The 25,287-nt window shown below is 40.4% G+C and overlaps 1 protein-coding gene across 1 annotated transcript in view; it reads right to left on the minus strand.

Annotated features, from left to right (window-relative positions):
- VPS53 (VPS53 subunit of GARP complex) overlaps positions 1 to 11,491 on the minus strand; it is a 156,173-nt gene extending 144,682 nt beyond the window's left edge. Inside the window, exons 1-2 of the mRNA XM_075994275.1 lie at positions 11,336 to 11,491; positions 7,122 to 7,202 (exon numbers count right to left, since the gene is read on the minus strand). Coding sequence (XP_075850390.1) covers positions 7,122 to 7,202; positions 11,336 to 11,422 — 168 coding nt within the window. The 5' untranslated portion in view covers positions 11,423 to 11,491. The remainder of the gene's footprint in view (positions 1 to 7,121; positions 7,203 to 11,335) is intronic.
- Between the last annotated feature and the right edge of the window lie 13,796 nt (positions 11,492 to 25,287).

Genomic DNA, 25,287 nt, shown 5'->3' on the forward strand with positions numbered 1-25,287 from the left:
TACAACTTTATAGTACCATTTTAACTCAAGTTTTCAAAATACAATTTTTATTTTATTTTATTTTATTTTTCCCCAAAATCATGGCTTGTTGAAACAAAATACAATTTTATACAACCTCTTTCCCTCTCCCGCAACAGATACTTTATCTCAGAAGGAACTGGCGGTTATGCAGGAATTGTGCTTCATCTTATCTACTATTCTGACCACACCAGTGGTAACTCAAAATTTTCAGAAATCCAAGAACAGCCTGAGGTAAAGATGAATCTCAGAAAAGTTACTCAATCCAATCCAGTTCTGCCAAGTTTGTCACTACAAAACCAAACTGAGTATAACACAGGTCATCACCGTGTTAACAATAGCTGAAGTGTGACCCAGACCTGCCACTAACTTGCTGGAGGGCAAGTGGTTTAACCTATCTGAGTTTCTATGTCCTCACGTGCAAAATGGGCATAACAGTTGCTGCCTTGCCCATCTCTGCTGGAACCCACTTTTTCAAAAAGATCTATTTTTTGGTATTTAAAACGATCTACTGGCCGGGCGCGGCGGCTCACACCTGTAATCCTAGTACTCTGGGAGGCCGAGGCGGGCAGATTGCTTGAGGTCAGGAGTTCAAAATCAGCCTGAGCAAGAAATTAATTGGCCAACTGATATATATATATAGAAAAAATTAGCCGGGCATGGTGGTACATGCCTGTAGTCCCAGCTACTTGGGAGGCTGAGGCAGAAGGATCGCTTGAGCCCAGGAGTCTGAGGTTGCTGTGAGCTAGGCTGACGCCACAGCACTCACTCTAGCCTGGGCAACAAAGTGAGACTCTGTCTCAAAAAAAAAACAAAAAAAACAATCTACTTTTAAAATGTGGATAGCAGGGAATCTGGGTAAAGGGCAGTCATAAATTCTTTGTACTATTCTTGCATCTTTTCTAAAAATGGGAGATTATATTAAAATGTTTTAAAAATTTATATTCTGGCCAGGTACGGTGGCTCATGTCTATAGTCCTGGCACCTTGTGAGGCTGAGGCTGGAGGATCACTTGAGGTCAGGAGTTCAAGACCAGCCTGGGCAACACAGCGAAACCATGTCTCTACCAAAAAATAAGAAAAATTAGCCGGGCATGGGAGGATCGCTTGAGCTCAGAAGTTGGAGGCTGCAGTGAGCAATGATGATGCCACTGCACTCCACCCTGGGCAGCAGAGCAAGACCTTGTCTCAAAAAAAAAAAAAAAAAAAAATTGTAATCTATTTAAAATTGGTGAACATGATAAAAAATTCAGATAGTAAAAGAGGGTATACAGTGCTAAGAAAGGCTTCCCTTCCTCTCACCCTGGCCTGCCCATCCCCTCCAGTTCTCTTTCCCAGAGGCAACAGCTCGGAGCCAGTTTCTGGTGTACCTTCTGGGGGGCAGTCTATGTATTGAAAGCATATCCGTACGCATTCTGCACCATTCTTTTTCCACTTAACAAGAGAACTCAGAGGTCATCCAACATCAGTAAGTATTGATTTTTAGTAGTACAACAATTGTTTCTTAAACATAATAATCCTCAGACATGAAGGTCTTGCTTAAGCCATGACAATTTTTCTAAAAAGAATAATCCAAAATATTTATACAGTCAGATATTCAACTGCATTTAAAAGGGTAAAAGCCTGGAATAGACCTAATTGCCCATCAACAGAAAAGTCAAACAAATTAGGCCATATTTGTCCAATAGATTTTTATGCCACCACTACAGACGCTGGTCAGGGAGGCTATGAAATAGAAAAGATTGCTTATGATATCATGCTAATAAGAGGAAAACATTTTATAATATCATTTTTATAATATCAAATGTCATTTTTATAATATCATGAATATAGCTATTAAAAATAACAGAAAGACGGCCGGGCGCTGTGGCTCACGCCTGTAATCCTAGCTCTTGGGAGGCCGAGGCGGGCGGATTGCTCAAGGTCAGGAGTTCAAAACCAGCCTGAGCAAGAGCGAGACCCCGTCTCTACTTTTTTTAAAAAAAAAATAATAACAGAAAGAAATATCCAAAAAATCATAATATTTGATTGAACATTAGGTGGACCCATGGGTGACTGCTTTCCCTTTACTTCCTAAATTTCCTACTGAGGAAGTAAAAGGGAAAGGGTGCTAGCATTTAATGTGGGTTTGAATAAAAATGCAACATTGCTCTAGACACTTTACAGAATTATGTCCCTTAATGCCCTCAGCCATCCTATACTAGGCACACTATTACCCTCTTCCATATTAAGATTGGGAAATATATTCTGAAAAGATTGACACTTTGTCTGAGGTCACAGAGACAACATGCAGCACAAGCCAGATTCAGCTGGAGTCTGTCCAAGGTCTCTGCTCTTTCTTACGCTATCATGCTACCCCCAAGGCAATGGTCCTTGACCTACTTTTCCTGTACCCCAAACACCTGGCAGATATGATACACCCTGTCCCCTCTGTTCAGTGCCTTCCTATGGCAAAATCCTCACTAGAGTTGAGGGCCTCTCCTAGTTGGGAAAAAGCCCGATGGGAATCCAGATTGGCTGCCCTGGGTGTAGGCAGTTTATTTCCTGAGAACAACTCGTCTAGTTAAGCTGTAATGTGCTTGTATAGCTTTAATTGTATAATCTTAAAATGTTTAATTATTGAAAAGTATTTCCTGATTTTAATGGTAATTCTTGACAATTACAGAAATTACAGAAAATAAGTAAAATCACCTGTGTGCCCAGGAACGTATAACCACTGTCTGCATTTTTGTATATTGCCTTCTACTGTTCTATGAAAATACATGGCTTAAAAAAAAATAAACTCGGATAAGCAATTTGACATCTTCCCCCCCCACACACACTTAACAATATAGATCTAGAGCATTTGGGGGGGGGCATTAAAAAGATTTTTTTTTTGAGATAGGGTCTTGCTCTTATCACCTGAGCTAGAGTGCAGTGGCATCATCATAGCTCACTGCAACCTCAAACTCTTGAGATCAAGTGATCCTTCTGCCTCAGCCTCCGAGGTAGCTGGGACTACAGGCACATGCCACCACATCTGGCTAATTCTCCTATTTTTTGTAGTGACAGGGCATTGCTATGCTGCTCAGGGAGGTCTTGAACTCCTGGCCTCCCAAAGTGCTAGGATTACAGGGATAAGCCACTGTGCCTGGCCAAAAATTCTTTACAAGCATTCCCATATGACTCTTTTCTCAAAAGTTCCTAATTAGTTTTATAATAGTTTTTCATCAATTTCACCTACTTTCCCCTAATCAAACTTCCAATGAAAACAGGACAACTGATTGTTTTCAATTTACCACTAGAGACTAAAAAGGTTTTCAAGACCATCATTACCAAACCTAGCTACTCTTCTGTTAAATGCTGTTAAATGCAAAAACCTGAGCTCCTCCCAGACACATCTAGGGATCTCAGTCTACACTACAGCCTCCAGACAACCACAGACACACAAGTACTTGCCACTTAATAGAAATACACCCCATAATACGCTAATAAAATAAAAATACATTACAACAACAAAAAAGAAATACATACACACCTTCCTCCTCAGAATAACATTACATTTCTTTTTGCATTTTTAATTGATACATAATATTTGTACATATTTATAGGGCACATATGATATTTTGTTATGTGCATAGAGTGTGTAATGATCAGGTCAGGGTATTTAGGATATCCATCACCTCAAGCATTTAACATTTCTATTAAGTCTATTCTTGATATATTGATACCTACTTTAAACGATCTAAACTCATAATTAAGAAGTATTTACTGCAGGTCAACAAGGCATATAGATGGTTTTTGCCCAAGTTCTAGCAGTAGTTAACAGAAATTATAAGTTATGCCACTGCTTTCTATCCTCTTTTTATTAAAGTCCATGGGAATCTGGTTTGGTAGATGAATTGTTAAGTCTGACTCTGGGACCAGGGGAATAAAGGTGACCCCGTGTCATAAATTTTCTGAGTTACCCTAAGAAACTTCACCACGTTATCAAGTTCATGGGGGCATAATTAGACAAGACATATAACTGAATCTGTGGAATAAGAAAGGTCTTGTCCTACCTTCAGGAGTTAACAAAAACAAATAAACAAATCAGAAGAGATGAGAATCTGGTGGTTTCCTACATAATTTTCAAATCTAACACTTGTTTTGGTTTGTTTCCAAATGTCTATCTCCAGCTAATTCCTGAAGTTCCCCTTTTATAAAAAATGATGAGCTCTTTATAGCTCATTTGTGAAATCTCAAAAAAGACAATCACCCAGCATTTCATTTTTAAACTTTATTTTAAAAATTAGTTAAGTCCATTAGAAAGTTTGGAAGGAAATATGCCAAGATATTGACAATGATAGAGATTATGAGCTCCAGAAATATCCAGCTATATACTTCCACCTGGATGACCAAATATGTTCAAAACTGAACTCATCCTTACACCCTGCCCCTACCCCACTTACCACTGAAAGCCTGTGCTTTCTCCTCACACTTAACATTGGGTAAAGGTGCCAGTACCCACCCAGTCTATCAGGCTAGAAATCAAAGCTCAAAAGCCTTAACTTGGCCTAGAATGCCCTACTAAAATGCCATTTCCTCAGGGAAGGAAGCCTTCTCAGATCCTTCAGACTAAACTCAGGCCTTGTGTGTTCTGCTTCCACTGTATTTGGTATGATACCTTCATGGCAATGCTGTGATATCTAAGCTGAGCTTTCTTTATCTCTCCCGGCCTCTTTATTCTCAGTGTTAAACAAGAACGATAACAAAGTGAGAATTTATCATAGCTTAGTGCTTCGAATGGTGCATGGTACACAGTGAGCATCCAATAAATGTTAGCTATTATGATAGTTGTGGTAGATGTGAGGACTCTTTTAAGAGCAAGTTATATTTAATAATTATGCAAACAAGTTATTGTGACTTCATAATTTACTTATAATCTGTTAATTGTGTCATTACCTATCAAGATAGACCGTAAGCTCCGTGTTGGTAAGGACCATGCCTGTCTTGCTCACCCTGCTACCCCTGAATTTCTTATAAAGGTAGGCAGAGTAGGTTTTCTTTGTTGAGTAAATGAATGAGTGAATTTTGGATTCTATGTGAGCCTCTACTTTCATCCCTTCAGGCACCAAATTGTGTGACTTCTGTCCCCTAAATAGGTCTCAGATCTTGTTCTCTCCACCCCACAGCCTTCCTTCAGGCTTTTATCATCTCTCTCAAGTGATCAATTACATTAGTCTCCTCAATGGTCTTCCTGCCTCCAGTCTCACCTACCTCCCCCCAAGTACAACTCCCACTCTGCTGCCAGATGGGAACATGAATCTCCTCTAGTCATGACCCTGTCAAAAGTCCTTCCATGAACACCCACTGCCTACAGTAACTGTCTCCAGAGTATGGCGTTTGCCATACTATTCCTTGGGACGTTAGAAAAAAACCATTAAAACCTCTATTTTTATTTTTTACTTACATAGAAAATACTACTAAAGCTTAATCTATTTAAGATTGGTACTAGAATACGTACGTAACATTTTGGGGATGCAGGCTTTAATATTAGCCCAGTGGAAAACAGTTCTGTAAAAAAATATTTCACTGAGATATCTAGAGCAGCAGTCCCCAACCTATTTGGCACCAGGGACTGGTTTCAGGAAAGCCAATTTTTCCATGGACTGAGGAGGTGGGGGTGGGATGGGTGTTTTAGGGGATGTGGAGCTCAGGCAGTGACACGAGGCCTGTTTCCTAACAGGCCACGGACCAATACTGAGCCACGGCCAGGGGTTTGGGGACCGCAGGCCTAAAGGATATACATAGATCCTTCAGGATCCTTGTTCTGTCAACCTCCTCAGCCTCATTTCCTATGAGGCTCTGATCACTGTGCAGGCTTTGTGTTTCCTGTTTCTGAGCCTTTGCCCTGTGTTTAGAAAGACCTTCTTTCCTTCGTCATCCTGGAAGATTTTCCTGGCTAATCCCTCTGGCTAGAATAGTGTTCCGCCAGATCGTCACAAGCCTGGCTCCTTCATATCTATCAGGTCTCAGCTTAACGAGAACAGCTTCAGAGGGAGCATCCCTTTAAGCTATCTTTTTCTAAAGAACTCCTCACCCCATGCCATCATGCTCTATCCTTGCACCTGCTTTGATTCAGAGCATTAACCAACCACACTTGAAAATTTCCTGTGTATTTATTTGTTGGTTTATTTCTTGTCTTCCTCCCCAGATAGACCCCATGAGACCAGGAACTTACCTGTTATTTCTTCCCAGCTACTAAAAATAGTGCCTAGCACTCAGTAGACACTTAATAAACGTACACTTAATAGACACTTAATAAATGACTACTGAGTCTGACTAAATGAATGAATGAATAAATCCTCCGAGACTTGGCAGACAGACTACCTCCTCTCTGAGGTTTTGATTTTACTAGGAAGAACTGTTCTTTTGTTCCCCATTGTACCATGTCATATCTCAGCAGCGTTCACCAGTGTCTCTCCCTCCACTTGACCATGCACACCTCAAGGGCACACACAGGGTCTTACTCATGACTGTATCCCTGGCACCTGGCACAGTGACTGACAACACATGGCAGGTACCCACTGGATGTTTGCTGAATGAATAAATGAAAATTTGAACAGAACTGCAGCTGCCCTTCTCCAACTGTGCTGCTTCTAATTCTGATCTACTTCTCACTCAAACACCCAAAAGCAATTCTGTAAGAAAAACTCATCTGTGTAGGTGAATTGCCCCACAAAACAAAATAAAACACAAGGTCTAAAAATTTACATCTTGAAATAGGGGCAAAAGGGGCTTCATGACTCTGGGCTTATCCTGCCTGACTCGCACTCCCCCACCTTTTTTTTTTTTTTACATTATAAAAATCCTTTCACTTTCCAATTTACAACAGAAAATTTAGGGGGGGAGTCTCTTACAACTTAAGGGTACAATTTCTAATAATATGCTCATCATGCAAAGAATTCCACTCTAACATAACTTAGCTAACTGCCCCCACTGGTAACAATGGAGTTTGATTTGAATTTAACTCTCACTTGTTGATCAAGGGCCCTTGGATCATGTAGTATAACACATCAGTCATAACATTCAGGATGAGCCAGAAGCCACTGAAATGAAGGAAACCTAAAACTCTATACTTACTTGCTCTGTTGGGAACAGGGTATTGATATACTCAACAGCATTGAAATCTGCTCGATCTAGAGGATCTTGGCTTGGAAATACCTATATAAAAAGAGAAGATTATATATCAAAACATCATGTTGTACACCATAAATATTTATATATTTTTTAATTTGTCAATTAAAAAGAAAATAAATTTTTAAAAATAGGGGATTTAAAAATAACTGTCGGCAAGGCATGGTGGCTTACACCTGTAATCCCAGTGCTTTGGAAGGTTAAGGAGGGAGGAACCCTTGAGGCCAGGAGTGCAAGATCAGCCTGGGCAACATAGCAAGACCCTATCTCTATAAAAAATTTTTACAAAAATTAGACGGGCTCACGCCTGTAATCCTAGCAATCTGGGAGGCTGAGGCAGGTGGATCGCTGAAGGTCAGGAGTTCGAAACCAGCCTGAGCAAGAGCGAGACCCCGTCTCTACTATAAATAGAGAGAAATTAATTGGCTAACTGATATATAGAGAAAAAATTAGCCAGGCATGGTGGTGCATGCCTGTAGTCCCAGCTACTCAGGAGGCTGAGGCAGTAGGATTGCTTGAGCCCAGGAGTTTGAGGTTGCTGTGAGCTAGGCTGACGCCACGGCACTCACTCTAGCCTGGGCAACAAAGCAAGACTCTGTCTCAAAAAAAAAAAAAAAAAAAATTAGCTGGGCATGGTGGTGCGCGCCTGTAGTCCTAGTTACTTGGAGGCTGAGGCAGGAAGATGGCTCGAGCCCAGGAGTTTAAGGTTGCAGTGAGCTGATTGTCCCATTGCACTCTAGCCCGGGGAACAGAATGAGTCCTTGTCTCTAAAGAAAAAACAAAAAAAACTGTCATCTTTCTACTCTGTTTTATGTATTAAATATTATTTCTTTTCTATTAGATAGTAAGTTTCCCGAAGACAAGTACCAAATCTTTTTTCATTTTCTAACACTTCACACAAAACAGATATTGAATAAAATATCTGTTAAATCTTTAATTTTCAACATCTGTAGTCTTAACATCTTGGCACAACTTAATAGAATGTCCAAATGTGAAAAGTTCCACAGATATCAACGAAATCATAAGGACAAGGAAAAGTCAGCAGGCATTGGACACTACTAGATTAAACTGGCGATGACATAGTTGTATTAAGGAAGCCTTGATAACAGACTTATGTACCGTATCTCAATGATGTCCCAGCAGTACAATTCACTATGCATTGAAGCAATTTGTAAAGTGTTAAGAAATGGAGACCTGGCACTCAGGTTAACAAAATAAGGAAAACCACCTATGAGAAATATAACTAACTCCCTCCAAAGTCACAACCTAAAGAACATGTAGCAAGGTAGGCTATAAAACCAGTCAAATGATACCCTGGTTTCTGGACTTCACCAGCTCAAGATAGTTATAATTGCAGGAAGCAATTTCATCTTGGAAGAAACCTTCCGAAGAAATATAGTGTCAAAGGATCAAAATGTCTTCTAAGATAATTATTATTAGAGTTGGTTACTACAATGTCAAGGGGAGGTGGCGGGCAGGTGGTGAGAAGAAGTAAAGGTGTTCATTTTTAAAAATGCTTAGTATTTCTATTTCCGAAATATACATTTATGGTGGAGATATGTCATATGTACACATAATTTATACAAGCTCAATTATGTGTGCTCACCAGAGAGAATGCAGGCAACTGGGCCTGCCATGAACGGTATGCTCCATCATGAACATGATATAAGAGATGTGAATTGTTCAAGTCCTCGAGTTGGTCTCAGTTTCTGCATTTCTCTTACCACTCCTGGGTGTTATCTTAGGTTTTAATATGTTTTCATACAACAAGGCCCCTAACACAAGTCAACTACTTCATCCAGTAATAACTGAAAAAAGAGTGACTGGTTCTAATGCTGGAGGAAAAAACTAAGAGCACTAGACTTATCAAAGAGATGCTTATACACTATACTTTAGGAGCAATTTAAAGAATTTCAACGGTAACATGTCTGCAGTGATTAACACCTCCTGCAATGACTTTGGAACTTAACCTCTGAGTAAAATGTGATTCCATTATACTAACCCTTCCTGACTCCTCACATACCTCTACTCTTTACAAATATGCTATTGCATAATTGTCTGCAGAACTTCATTCAGTCTTAGAATGCTAAAGTTAAGAAATAATTCTGAATTCTGGCCAGGTGCGGTGTAATTGGCCAACTAATATATAGAGAAAAAATTAGCCGGGCATGGTGGCGCATGCCTGTAGTCCCAGCTATTCGGAAGGCTGAGGCAGAAGGATTGCTTGAGCCCAGGAGTCTGAGGTTGCTGTGAGCTAGGCTGATGCCACGGCACTCTAGCCTGGGCAACAGAGTGAGATTCTATCTCAAAAAAAGAAATAATTCTGAATTCATCCTGACATCAAGGTGTCTGCTTACAAGATAATCCTATGCTATAATTCAAACTTATTCTTAAACATTTATCTTAAATGTGCTCTTCTGATAACCCTGTCAGTCAAAGAATAACTGTGTTACTAGTTTCTTCCATTAGAGCCCACTAGGTCCAAAGAGCAACTGAAATGTCTTTTTCTAGCAAAAGGAGGTGAGTGGTGGAGCAGTGTGGCGTGAACACTAAAAGCTTTGCCTAATCATTTGGAATCCTCAGAATGTCACAAATGTGGTTTGTGTAATACAACCACTCCTAGAAAAGCACACATCCAAAGTCTATAAATGGGTAATCCTAGCACTCTGGGAGGCCGAGGCGGGAGGATTGCTTGAGTTCAGAGTTCGAGTCCAGCCTGAGCAAGAGCGAGACCCCCATCTCTACTATAAATGGAAAAAAATTTGCTAAACAACTAAAAACAGAAAATATTAGCCAGGCATGGTGGCACATGGCTGTAGTCCCAGTTACTCAGGAGGCTGAGGCAGGATGATCACTTGAGATCAGGAGTTTGAAGTTGCTGTGAACTAGGCTGACGCCACAGCACTCTAGCCCAGGCAACAGAGAGAGACCCTGTCTCAAAAAGGAAAAACAAAAAAAACCCCAAAAAACAAAGTCTATAAATGGGACAATATAGATACATAACTTAGCACAGTGGTAGTGGCTGACTCATAGTAAGTTTTTTGTTTTTGTTTTAAGAGACAGGGTCTTTCTCTGTCACCAGGCTGGAGTGCAGTGGCAAAATCATAGCTCACTGCAGCCTCCAACTCCTGGGCTCAAGCAATACTCCTACCTCAGCTTCCCCAGTGGAGGGCTACAAGCATGCACCACCACACCTAGCTAATTTTAAACAAATTTTTTTGTAGAGATAGGGTCTCACTATGTTGCCCAGGCTGGTGTCAAATTCCTAGCCTCATACAATCCTCCTGCCTTGGCCTCCCAAATTTCTGGGATTACAGGTGTGGGCCACGATGCCTAGTCCATGGTAAGCATTAATGGTCAATATATGTTAACTACTGGTAGTAGTAGAATCAAAGTTTTACTCAGAAAACTTCCCAGTTGTCATTAAATGAGGCATAACCCTCCTCTACTTAAATTATAACTCCACGACAATGCCTTTAAGGGAGATTTTCTTTCTTTGTCAGGAGCAATAGCTTGTAAATGGATCAAGGGAGCAAGGCCTGTACAAGAAATGACTATTCCTAACATAATTACCGTCAAAAATTCAATAAACTTGAAAGGACAGCTAGTCAACTAAAGAGTTCCTGCAAAGAAGAGAGAACTCCTGGGAATATTCCCCAAACTAATGAACCGCAGGAATTCTCAACCTTTTAACATGGTTATTTTTCAACATTTTCTCTCTGCTCTGCCATCAGCTTCAGAAATCAAACTGACACCATTCTCCCAATTCCAAGCCACTCACAAGGGGCTAGCTTAAGAACCAGCAGCGGCGGCACTAGACTGGTAAATCAATGAACCCCCCCCCCTCCCAACGCCCAGAATGTGAGGCTGCCACCCAAGGGGTCCCTTCTCGGTTCATCCTCTCTAAGAGTTCCTGTGCCCAAACCCACCAGGACGCACCACTCTCCAAAGACAATCACGGCCTAGAAAGGATTTTCCTTCCCTCCCCTGATTCAGAAACCCCTTTCCATCTCCATCTTCCCGCAAGCCTTCGCTTTCCCTTCTGCACATAGCCCTCACCTCTCTGTCCAAAGACTGCTTCCTCCCCGCCCCTCCGCAAGTCCCACGGCCCAGAGCTGCCCCAGCCTCCGCACTCTCTCCTGAGGGGGCGGGACGCTCACCTGCTCTATGGCTAGCTGCACCTCGGGCGTGAGCTGCAGCACGGCTTCCAGCTCCTCCACGAACTCCAATTCCTCCTCCTCCATCATCCCGCCACCCAGCCTCCTGCGACCCCCACCCCAAGCCCCACTCAAACCTCCAGCCCTCCCCCAGACCCCAGAGCAGCAACCCTCCGGTTGCAGCCGCCAGGCAAGTTCCAGCTCTCTCAGCCACCCCGGCACTTCCGGGAAGCCTGGCACTTCCGGGATCCGGGGCACTCTGGGATAGTGGAGGACTGACCTTCTTCACGTCGCATAAGGCGCGCCCTCCGCTGAGGGCCCGGTGTCGGGGGAAAAGGGCCCGCCTCCCGCCGGGTGTAAGCCCCTGCAGCATTGCGACCGACGGACGGCTACTTCCCCGGGGAAGCGAAGCCGGTGACCCTTCAGCTCCCTGGGCCCCTTTGGTCAGTGGCAGTAGTGTCCCCCTGCCATCGGGGATGAAATGACCCCAGCCGGTAAGTGGCAGTGTTGCCAAGGACAGTTGTAAGATGGGACAGTGTCCACTTGACAGGGATAAGTTCCCCTTGTGCCAGGTCACCAGGCACAGTTTTTTCTGGGGGTGACTGCAGCTTCCTTATTGAGAAAGCTAAAAAATAATAATAATAAAATAAAATAAAAAGCAAGATTAGGCAGTGCCCTAATGCTAGGGAAATGTTTACTTTCTGAGATTCTGAATATCAAGGTGTCTAAGTCCCATTCTACCATCGAGAAGCTGTGTGATCTAGAACAACAGATCTACTCCATCTGCTCTGCTTACCCTGCATGGATGTGGTGAGGATGAAATATTAAAAGCACTATGCAAATGTAAGCTAGTAATACAGGAAATATTAGGGTGTCTTAGCGCTTATGCACTGCAAAGGGAGAAAGAAGCCAGATCACCCTGTGGAACCACTTTTTCTGCAGATACTAAAACAGTGAGAGAATTGCAGCCAAAAGAAGAGTTGCTTTACCAGTTGAGCGTTGTGAAACCCTATGAGGGAAGAGTCCCTGGCCTACTACTGAGCTATTTTTCTGCAGTGAAGAATTTTTTTTTTTTTTTTTTTTTTAGGGACAGAGTCTTGCTTTGTCACCCAGGCTGGAGGTACAGTGGAGTGATCATAGCTCACTGTTAAGGTCAAACTCCTCCTGAGTAGCTGGGACTACAGGTGCTCACTACCATACCAGGCTAATTTTTAAATATTTTTATAGAGATACAGTCTCACTAAGTTGCCCAGGCTGGTCTCAAACCCCTGGTTTCACATGATCCCCAACACCCCAATCTTGGCTTCCCAAAATGCTGATATTACACCTGTGTGCTACCACACCCAGTCTTTTTTCTTTTATTTTTAATTGATGAAATGATAATTGTATAAAAATATAATTTCTCACAATAAAGGAATGCTTAAAATGTAAATTGAACCCGATGTGGCACCCCACACCTGTAGTCCCAGCTACTTTAGAGGTTGGGGTGGGAGGATTGCTTTAACCCAGGAGTTGGAGGCCAGAGTGGGCAAAATAGCGGGACCCCATCTCTAAAAATAAATAAATCCTCAACTTGAAATTTGAGGAGCCAAAAAAAGGGAAAGAAAAAATTAATAAAATAAAAATTAAAAATGTAAATCAGCTATACAACAACATATTATAGATTTCATAAAATCATGGTTTGGATTTTTTTGGAGATAGAGTCTTGCTCTGTCTTGCTCTGCACCCAAGCTAGAGTGCAGTGGCATCATCATAGCCCACTGCAACCTCAAACTCTTGAGCTCAAGTGATCTTTCTGCCTCAGCCTCCCTAGCTGGGACTACAGGCCTGGTGCGTACCACCATGCCCAGCTAATTTTTCTATTTTTAGTAGAGATAGGGCTCTGGGTCTTACTCAGGCTGTCTTGAATTCCTAAGCTCAAGCAATCCTCCCACCTCAGCCTCCCTGAGTGCTAGGATTACAGACGTGAGCCACCATGCCTGGCCTGGAAAATTTTTTAATGATATGTAAAAATGTACAATATATTTCAGAAAGCAAATTGTATCATATATTTCAGAAAACAAAAATGTACAATATGGTCCTAGTTCATGTATGTTTTGTGCCTATAAAACTGATAGCAAGAAAATATTACTTTCTGCAGGTGATAGAATGTACATTCTTGGTTCATTTTCTCAAATGTCTGCAATGAGCCTATACTACTTTTATAATAATACATAAATGCCTTTTTTAAAAAAGGAAAAGTTTATTCCATCTGCCTGTCCTGAGTATTTTTAATTTTTAAAATTAAGATATAATTTACATACAGTAAAATTCACACTTTTAGTTTACAATGTCTTGAGTTTTGATAAATGCATATAGTCATGTAACCCCCACCACAATCTATTTCCAGGACACTTCCATTATCCCCCCCAAATTCCCTTATGTCCTACCCCATCCACCTACAACCATGGACTTGATTTTTGTCCCTGTAGTTTTGACACTTCCAGAATGTCGTATAAATGGAATCACACATTATGCCACCTGTTGAGTCTAGCTTCTTTCACTTAGTATAATGCATTTGAGATTCATCCATGTTGTTGCATGTATCAATAGTTCATTTTTTCTTCTTTGCGGAGTGATATTCCACTGTATGAATATACCATAATTTGTTTATTCATTCCCTGGTTGAAGGACATATGGGTTGTTTCTAGTTTTTGGCAATTATGAATAAAGCTGCTATAAACATTCATGTGTAGATTTTTGTGTGAACATAAGTTTTCATGTCATCTGCATAAATACCTAGAAGTGGGATGCTGGGTTGTATGGTGTGTCTGTGTTTAACTTTATAAGAGACTGGTAAACTGTTTTCCAAAGTGGCTGTATTGTTTTCGCACTCCTGCCAGGACCGTGTGAGAGTTCCAGTTGCTCCTAGAGCTTATTTTTAATGATGGTAATAACTAACATTTCCTACTCCTTACTATGTGCCAACCACCATGCTCGCATGTTACACGTATTGTCTCTTTAAATTCACACAGGAATTCTGAGGTTAAAGGTTATTATCCTTATCCCCATTTAAAAGATGAGGAAATGGAGATCTAGTTTAACAAACAAACAAACAAACAAAAAGCTTCCCCAAGGTCCTATAGCTAAATCTTCCTGCCATTCATTCACTTACTCAATAAATTTATTGAACACCTCTTCCTGTTGGTGACAGGTGCTTGGCTAGGTGTTGGGAATTCAGCAATGAATGAAATACACCAAGTGCCTGCCTCCATGGAGCTGTTTTCCATGTATGAAAAGGATATTCATCAAACTTAAAGTCAGCTGATTAAGAAAATATATAAAAAATGAGGATATTCATATAAATATAATTATGATAGGTCCAATAAAAACAAAAAAAAACATGTTGAGAGACTATATCGATAGAGTGTTCAGATGGGATTTGGTGATCAGAAAAGCTTCGAGGAAGTGATTTTTAAGCTGAAGCAAAGGGTAGGAAATAAAGATAGGGATGACAGACCAAAGGAACAGTATATGCAAAAGCCATGAAGATGCAAGAAATTGACCAGGGTGATGGGACTTCCAAAGCCAAGGGGGCAGTGAAACAAGAGGAGCCTGAAGAAACAGGCAGGGACAGATGTCGAAGGATCTTGAAGTTCATGTTAAGGAATGGGAAACCTTCGAAGGATTGTAAGCAGAGGAGAGATGTAACCATGTTTGCTATACCTGTCATTAGCCCTAGTCTCTCCATCTTTGTTTCTCTGCTTCTGAGCTGCCTGTATTGTGGTTGGAAAGTCATGAAACCAGGGTGACCATAGCCAGTACAAATTCATGCTGTCTGATTTCCACTGACTGTCCTTTTACGAATCCACTGGCAATTCTCAACTGCATTCTCCCATGACCCCAAGTCTTTCCCTACTTTGAAGCTCTCAACTACATGATAACCCTTTTCCTTTTTTGCAGATAAGCTACTAATAATGAATTTAAGTTTAAGAGAGTTACATGGTGCAAAAAGTATAGGAAGTTAAAAGAGCAGAGGTACAGGTGGACACTAGGTTTAAAGAAGCTGTGTTAGGATAACTAGTAACAGGCTAGACTGATTTGTTTATGATAAGCAAAAGAGGGAAGGAGGAAACCTGGAAAGACAGATTATATAGCTTTAAGATAAATAAGATGTGGAAGCTTATGAATATGAGACATTTGGGTATGAAAATAAGGGGTATGTGATATTCTCATGAATGAGCTGAGCTTTTAAAAAAATTTTCCTGTAGTGCTGTGAGATGAGGTACAACCGATGACAAAGTATCACAGAAAACATTTTCTACCTTGAAACTTCACCATATGAGGCAGAAATTCAATCTCTAAAGGATGGATTGGAAATGGAGTACAACAGGCTAGAAGGGAGTTGTGTGGCGCATCTCTGAGGAAACATCAGAATAAGATGGAAAGATAACAGTAACCCCCAAATGAGGATTTTCATAATAATTCTTATGGTGCCAAAAAATGCTTTAAGTAGATAGGATGGAAATATTAAATAATTTTAAAACAGCCTTTGTTAATGAAATTCAGTGAGGTCCCTAAATTTCATGTGCCTCTGTCAATTTAGTGTGAATACCTCTGTTAAAAGGAGTCTCAAATGTCCTTGGTTATATTGTGGTTTTGGTGTTGGACTGCAGAGGTAGCTGCAATATAATATAGACACTGAACAAAGTATGTTCTTTTATAAAATCAAGACAGAGTCTTTAATCCACTTAAGCTTTCCTCTCTGTAACAACCTTTTCTTAAATAGCTGACTTCTGATGAAACTTTTTGAAAAAAAAAAAAAATTCAGGATGTCTGAATTACCTCTTCTGTACCCACTAAATGCCAGCTGCATAGCACCTTCCCCAAACATTGATACAACCCCTACCGTTCTCAAGGACAATCACTTTTAGATCCTATTGTCACTATGGGTGGCACAAGCTCCCAAGCCAACATGTACTAGAGGAATGTAGTTTAATCTCTACATGAAATCTTGCTCAAAATGATGCTTCTTTATGGATTGTTTTTAGTATATGGCTTTTCACGACGAGTGGTTCTTTCGGTGTCCTTCATTCCTGAATTTCCATCCTACATCCCGGACACTGGCATTTATTCTTGACTGACATTGAGATGGTTCTGAATGTTTCCTGTATCCTAGACACCAGTTTTGTTTTGATTGGTGCTCTGATTCTCTGTGCATGCCCATTCTTGCTAAGCAGATCCTAATTTCCAACTAGCTTCAGCAGCTCCCCTGTTCCCACAGGTCATAGCTAAGGCACTAGCATATATCGTGGATATATGCTAGCTCCCAGATGCTTTTAAATGAAAACCCTTCCTGTTGGCTACCTTGGGCTCATACTCAGTAATCCTTTTACTTACTCAACAAAGTAATTAAGCCAAAATGACAAATGCTTTTGTGCAAGTTTTACACATGACAACAAATATAAACAAATTTGTTTTACAAAATTGACATTAATTAGCACAATCATTATAATGTAGCTACCATTAATTCGTTGTATCTAAAACCCTTAAGTATCTTATGATACTATTGCCACTTTCAGTTTTCCTGTTTCTTTGGCTCCACTTCTTCCTGCTGAGTTTCTGTTGCACTCCCTGAGCTGCATCTTTAGCTGCCGTGCTTTTCTTGGTCTACAACAGTAGTTCTTAATCTTTTTTGATTAAGAACCTTTTGGAAGAGCTGAAGAACTCTACATAGATCTTTTCCCCAGAAAAATGCACATTTTCATAACATTTTGCATACCGTTTTAATGGGGGGTATTTCATTGAATATTTCTTAACCTTTTTTGTTTAACCTAGGCCTCCTTTTGCTAAACATAAAAATCTTGTGAACATCCCTCCCACACAGTATTTTATTTTTGTTTTATTTTGAGACAGAGTCTCACTCTTTTGTCCAGGTTGAGTGCAGTGACATCATCATAGCTCACTGCAACCTTAAACTCCTGAGCTCAAGCAGATCCTCCCACATCAGCCTCCCAAGTAGCTAGGACTACAGGCGTTGGCCACCATGCCTGGCTCATTTTTTTCTAGTTTTGGTAGAAACAGGGTGTGCCTCTTGCTCAGGCTGGTCTCAAACTCCTGACCTCAAGTGCTCCTCCCACCTTGGCCTCCCAAGGTGGTATGATTACAGGCGTGATCTCCTGCACCCATCCCAAACACAGTATTTTAATAAGAGGTCTGATCCTCATCCCTCCAATTTTAAGATTACTGATATGCAAATTATATTCTCGTCCACCAGCCAAGAATATTTTGCCCAGCTAAACTTTTTTCGCTCTACTTCAGAAAATCAGTTTTTATTTCCTAAATGTAATTTTTTTTTTTTTGAGACAGAGTCTCATTCTCTTGGCTGGGCTAGAGTGCCATGGCGTCAGCCTAGCTCACAGCAACCTCAAACTCCTGGGCTCAAGCGATCCTTCTGCCTCAGCCTCCCAAGTAGCTGGGATTACAGGCATGAGCCACCATGCCAGGCTAATTTTTTCTATATATTTTTAGTTGGCCAATTAATTCCTTTCAATTTATAATAGAGACATGGTCTCACTCTTGCTCAGACTGGTTTCGAACTCCAGACCTTGAGCGATCTGTCTGCCTTGGCCTCCCAGAGTGCTAGGGTTATAGGTGTGAACCACTGTGCCCAGTCCTCCAGTGTTCATTATTCAAATATTTCTTAGACTTTCTTACACATTTTCTTAATTTGCATAAGTTTTAGAAGGAACTTATTGAGCTCATTAAAAACATATAGGAATTTTGATTGGGATTACATTGAATTTGTAGATCAACTTGGGGGAAATTGACATGTTTACAGTATCAAATCTTTTCTTGTATCACCATGCTGTCCATTTATTTAAGCTATTATGTCTTTCAGTAAAATTTTATAGCTTTTTTCATATAGGTCTTGCATATCTCTTATTAGGTCTAAAACTAGTCATTTTATAAATTTTTTAAAATATTGTAAATGGTCCCCTTTTTCTATTATATTTCTAATTGGTATTTTCTGGCTCATAGAAATAGCAATTTATTTATATTTGTATGTTGATCCTGTATCTAGCTACCCTATCTGAATTATTTCAACCTACCATATTTCAACTGATTTTATTTTTTCTTGATAAATTCATATATTGTTTGAAAATGATAGTTCTTTCTCTTCCTTTCCAATGTTGACACCTCTTTTGAGAGTTTATATGTTTGCAGTTATGTTGGCCAAGACCCTAATAGTAGAGTGTTAAACAGCAGCAGATTGAGTGAGCATGGTGCTTACCATCTAAATAGAAAAAAACATATAAAGCACAATCCAATCAAGCTACAGATGATACTGCATAATGAAACAATGGCCTTATAACACATAACAGAAGGAAGGTGGCAGCATCTTGATTAGCAAGTGCTGCCTGTCCTTCATCTTGCACTAATATTATTTAAAACCTTCCAAATCCTTCTAAGTCCCATGCCAAGTTCTATCAAGTTACCTGGCAACTTGGGATTTTGCTTTGCCTGCAGGGCACAAGTATTTCAGCCTGTCTCACAACTCAACAGTTCATTCCGTCTTTAGACTGATCATTAATAGTTCATAAGGTCCATCACAGACAAGTGGTGACACTTAGCTGCTACATAAGCATGTACTAGTGTGCTTGTAGCAGAGGTTCTTGTTGCTATATATAATGAAGGTTTTTTTCCAAATAAGACTTTTAAGTCCTTGTAACTAATCAGCTTTCTCTGCATTGTTTCTGGTTTCTGGTCATTTGGGTTTTCACCTACAATCTTGTTGAGAAATAATTAACTCTTGGAGTTGCAATTGGCTGTGTGTGGTAACAGCCACTATGGACTTAGCTTCACAAAGAATGGCTTTTCCTTCATTCCTTTGTTCAACAAATACAAGTGCCTACATAAATGTATTCCTAATTAAAGAGGATAATGGAGTCTATATAAAGAAAAACCTAGATACTTAAATAGGAGCTTGGGTTTCTATAGTTACTATGATGCTCATTTTCAAGACAGACACTGAATGCTAATAAGGATGGGACTCTTAATATTTTTAAGGTTGGAGTTACCTTGTCTGTGTCAGTGTGCCAAGGTATAACTATGAACAAATGTGGAAACTGACTCTCCCAGTTAAGAATATTTTTCAAGGCCGGGCGCTGTGGCTCACACCTGTAATCCTAGCTCTTGGGAGGCCGAGGCGGGCGGATTGCTCAAGGTCAGGAGTTCAAAACCAGCCTGAGCAAGAGCGAGACCCCGTCTCTACTATAAACAGAAAGAAATTAATTGGCCAACTGATATATATATATATATAAAATTAGCCGGGCATAGTGGCACATGCCTGTAGTCCCAGCTACTCGGGAGGCTGAGGCAGAAGGATCACTCGAGCCCAGGAGTTTGAGGTTGCTGTGAGCTAGGCTGACGCCACGGCACTCACTCTAGCCTGGACAACAAAGTGAGACTCTGTCTCAAAAAAAAAAAAAAAAAGAATATTTTTCAAAACCAGTGATAACCCATAATCTATAATGATTCAAATATCAAATTACTTCTGACTTATTAAAAATGAAGTTTGTAAAATTTTAAGTAACATTGAAAATGCTTAGAAGTGAAATATTAATATTCAAAATGAATTTAAAGCATGATCTCAAATATACAACAAAAGCATATAAGAGGACTGGGAAGAATTCTACCAAAATATTAACAGTAATATCTCTCAGTGGTGGCATTATTTGTGATTATTAACAAATAATCCATGGTAGGCATGTTTTGCTTTTTAATATATCGCTTTTATGATCAGAAAACTAAAAAAATAATGACCTGAATTGAGTGAGCTATAAAATAAAATAACCCTTTTATGGAATTACTTACAAGACAAAGACACTGAAAAATCATTGGTCTGATAATTTAGGAAGGCAACTTAATTTGTTCACAGAGATTTTCTGGTTCCTCCTAACTCATTTCAAAGGTAATTTCCTTAATGGTTCAATGTCCTTGAAAAATTTTTCAACCTGCCTTTAGAAATGCTTACTTTTAGGGGTGTGACTGTCTGCAAACAAGCTAATTTTTGCATTTATAGCAAAAGAAACGTGTATGTGAAAGTACTTTGAAAAATACAAAGCAATACCAAAAAGCAAGTACTATATAATCAGTTCTTTGTATAAATTATGGTTTTTATTGACAAAGATCATTATCATTGTGTACAAGAGCAAAGACTTCCCTGTGGTGTGCAGCTGTGGTCACTGTTTGTAGAAACCATGTGCTTGGGGTGTGACTGTGCTGCCTTTTTTTTTTTTTTTTTTTTTTGAGACAGAGTCTCACTTTGTCGCCCAGGCTAGAGTGAGTGCCGTGGAGTCAGCCTAGCTCACAGCAACCTCAAACTCCTGGGCTCAAGCAATCCTACTGCCTCAGCCTCCCGAGTAGCTGGGACTGACTAGACTACAGGCATGCGCCACCATGCCTGGCTAATTTTTTGTATATATATTTTTAGTTGGTCAATTAATTTCTTTCTATTTTTAGTAGGGATGGGGTCTCACTCAGGCTGGTTTCGAATTCCTGACCTCGAGCAATCTGCCCGCCTCGGCCTCCCAGAGTGCTAGGATTTCAGGCGTGAGCCACCCCGCTTGGCCCAGTAACTGTGCTTCTTATAGTCACAGTTTGCATTTGCAGAAAGTCCCGGATAAAACTGCAGAATGTGCAGCGTGGAGTCTGGCTAAGGCCAGCCTAGGGCATCTTAAATCCAACAGGTGCTTACTGAGAAGTTTAACAGCAGGGAGCTGTGCTGTGGGGATTCAAGACATAACAATAATCCCTTGCTGGTGCCCAGCACATAGTTTAGCATGTATTTTTAAAAATACCACTCACCTAATTCTCCTAGCCACCCTGCGAAGTAGGTAGAATCGCCATTTTACAGGAGAGGTTAAGTCATTTTCTCTGTGTCACACAGCTTATGAGTTGCAGAGTCATAAGCTCTGGAACTCAGGCTCTCTGGTCTCAACCCCAGTGCTGTATGCCATGGCTGCCTCCCAAAACAACAGTCCCTACCATTAGGGTCTACTGGGGAAACACACACACACACACACAAAACACACACACACACACACACACACACACACACCAGTGCAGGACTTTATTGACCAGGCAAACAAAGTGAAGGAGACATTAAGAGGAGGGTGATTAACTTCTTTCTGGTCACACTCTCAGTCCTAACAGGAATCACCTCCTTATTTGCACCATATTTCTTCAAATGCAATATGGCTTTTATTGTTCTAGCCTAAACGGAATGAAGTTCCTCAAAAGGCTGTCACTTTCTTTCTTTTTGCAATGACTCATTCCTTCTTTCCCTATGTCTTACAATCCTTTTCCTCTTGTTCAGTTGTTATGATCTGCCAATCACTGGACTTGCATCTCTATATCTATTTTCCTGTGTTTAAAAGTGTGCCTTGGTTTTTCCCTGTAGCTATTTTAGTCTCTCCTGGTTGGATCGTCTTCCTGTGCTGTATCTTTCATTGTCTCTTCCCATCACTTCACTTCTCCTTTTGTTGTTCCTGCTGTGTCTTTGCTTCAACTGTCCCTAATGCAGAAATGAAGTGTGGTTCTAAACAAAATACATTTTGTTTCAGAATAGAGTTTCATTATTTTTGTCTGTTAGCATTTTTAAAGTAGATGAATGTCCATCCATGTTGTATGTGGAAACTTGACAAAAATAAATAAAAATAAAGTAGATGAGTGGATGGAGACCTCCAACTTCTCTTTCAACCCTAGAGCTCAATATGAAGATGTTTCTTGTGTGACTCTCAATTGATTTTTCCATAGATGCCTTTTCCTGAGTAGGAAGAAAATGTACCTTGATCAAGGATAGTAGCCTACATACACACCACATATCTTTAACTGTATTCACTTGAGAATTCTTATTTTACAAGTAAATATGGTATTTTCAATTTAAGGCTGAAGAAACCAGGGAACAGACATGGGGAGACTCCCTGTATCCTATACCCTAATGGGATCCAGATTGGGGTCTCAAGTAATGGGGGAGAAGTGACCAAAAAGCAGGATCACATACCTCAGTGGCAGAAGAATCCCTCCGTAGCCCTCCAAACCTGGGAACTTTATAAGTTTCCTGTTCAAGGGGTGAGACTCTGAATTTGGTAAATCAGTCTTATTTTGGCATCTAGTAACCCAAGCTTCCCTCTTGATATCCCCACAACAAGCATAATTACGAACTCCTCAAATCCCAACCCTATAGCATGAAGTAGTTGAAATCACCTTGGAACATGAATCAGGAGCCCTGGGTTCTGTCACTTGATAGGGTGGCAAGTCAGTTTACCTTTCTGTACTTAGGTTTGTTCATCTGTAAAATGAAAACAATAATACGATCAGCCGATCTCACTGGATTATTCTGAGAACTAAGTGATATATGTGAAAGTGCTTGGAAAAATTATAAATTACATATAAATATAAAATGGTATTAATAGCAGCATCAGAGCCCATAAACTCCACCCCACACATTTATATTTATGCGTAAACAATTAGGAGCAGTGGTTATTAATGAGAAACTATATTGTGAAAAATTACTACTTTCTCCCTGCTTATCAAGTTTGAAAGCTTTCAAATTGTTTACTCATAAATATAAATGTGTGGGGTGGATTTTATGGGCTCTGATGTTGCTATTAATACCATTTTATATTTATATGTAATTTATAATTTTTCCAAGTAAGCACATTGATGTGAAGGCAGAAAGTACTAAGTTCAAATCCCAATTTTTTAATTGCTCTGGTCTGAGTCTCATTTTGCTGACACATTGACACACACACATACACACACACACACACACACACAAATACACGGACACAGTGAGGATAACAAATTTATTGTGAGGATTTAAATGAAACAATGCACATAAAATGTTTGATATAGTGCCTAGCATACAGTAAGTGCTCAGTAGACATTATCTTTAAAAAGTATCAAACATTTATTGAACCCTTGCAATGCACCAGGCCTAACTTAGGATACAAAATGAAAAGACACAGTCCTTGTTTCAAAGAGCTAACAATCTGGTGGAAAAACATACATGCAAATAAAAAAAAACAAGCTCATTATGCAAATGCAAAGGCAGGTTTGGAAAATGAATTTATAAATCTGTCTGGAAGAGACATAGAAACCTTGGAGAAGGAAACATTTAAGACTTTTCAAGGGCAAGAGGATGTTTGTGTAAACAAAGCTTGGTGCTTTTTATTTGGCTTTACCATTTGCTGATCACTTGAAAAGCAGAGGTTCATGTTTATGCTTGTTAGCTTTATGGTGATTGAACCTAAACATTCTGGTGACTTCCCTGAGCGTGCTGTTGGAAATTGATTTTACTTGCTGTTTTCTATATGTGAAATATCTTGTTGCTCTGTTTTCATTTTATGCCTAAAGAGCTGCTTGTGTAGGGGATATACTGGTTCTCACCACTTAAAAGTTCTAGCATACTTGGTGCAAGTTGCTGATCCCTTTAAGGCAGAAAGGCTGGGAGGACTTGTAACCACTTGTCACTCTCTGGAAAAGCTGGAACTGGAAGTGACTATCATAAATGGGTAAGGAAATACAAAGTGGAATGCACAAAGATTTGTGCTTCTGGAGAGAAAGGAAGGTTTCCAGATAGCTGTTTTTGTCCACAAGCAAATGTGAAAACACAGAGAGCTTTGCATTTGCCACATACCTTGGTACCAGATTGAACTGTCTTTCTCATTTCATCAAGTTTGTTAGCAATGCATTTGGGAGTCAGAGATGTTGCCTTAAGTGGATGAACTTTCAGACTTTTCTTTGAGCTGTCTGCTACCTTAATGTTGGGTAAGTCCCTCATCTTAACAAAACATAGGAGAAGATATTAAAGGCTGTGTTCACTCAAAAAGATCATGACCTAATTAATAATTATAAAATGCTAAAGGAAAACTATCTTTTAAACTTAAGAAACGTCTTCAGAGTCAATAAATAAATGCAAAGTGAAACAAACAAAAGCTGTGTTCACTCCATATCTTGTTTCTACACCAGTAACTGCCATGTTAAAATAATTTAATTGGTATCTAACAGAAATCATCTAATACTTTATAAAACTCATAGAATCATAGGGATTTAGAGCTATAAGAGCCATAAAGAGCTTGTAATCCAGCCTCCTCCTCATTTCGCAAATAAGGAAATAGTGGCCCAGAGAGGCTCACCCCTGCTGTACCAGACTTAGTCCTCATATGGGACTTTGGTCAGCATTTTCCATGATGGTGATTTGAAGAGACGCACAGCACTTTTCAATTGTAGTAGGTACAAATGAATTTCCCCTCCACATTTGTTAGCTGAGGAAGATACAGACCGAAGCAAAGTAAAGCTGGGACGTCAAGAGGAATGAAGTCAGTAATACTGAAATTATTGTATTGAACCCTGTGATTGGTGTTAGGTGAAAATGAAATAGATTCCAACCCATTCAGGTTTAGGACACCTGTCCCGAGAACTTTTAAAATAAGGAGGACACGCTGTCAACAACAAAACAGTCACGAAGATAGTGACTCTGGATAGTATCTTAATCCAAAGCCAAGAGGCAGGACCACTGAGAAGTCTGCATGCTTAACAGTCCACCTCACTATATAGGTGGAGAGAGAAACTGCTGGATTCTGTGGCATGATTTAAAGCTTTCTGAGAAATTCCCCCTCCGGAGAGACTGCAGCAGTTGGTGGAACGAGGAAAAGATACCTTAAGACTCTGATTTGGAAGTAAGAGTGCTCGGAGGATGGGGCCAGGCGGGGACGGCCAGGAGCCCGGTGCGCCCCTCCCCCGCAGACAGATGCCCGCTGCTGCCCGGCGGGCTCGCCCACCTGGGCGGCGGGGTCCCTACCTGGCCTTCTGTGCCGCTCCCCCCCCCCCCGCCCTGCTGGCCCCGGCCCCGGAGACGAGGCGGCCCGCGGGGGCGGGGAGGCGCCGCGGTGACGGAACGGACGCCG

This window comes from Microcebus murinus, chromosome 18 (genome assembly GCF_040939455.1).
Source record: "Microcebus murinus isolate Inina chromosome 18, M.murinus_Inina_mat1.0, whole genome shotgun sequence".
NCBI classification, from domain to species: Eukaryota; Metazoa; Chordata; class Mammalia; order Primates; family Cheirogaleidae; genus Microcebus; species Microcebus murinus.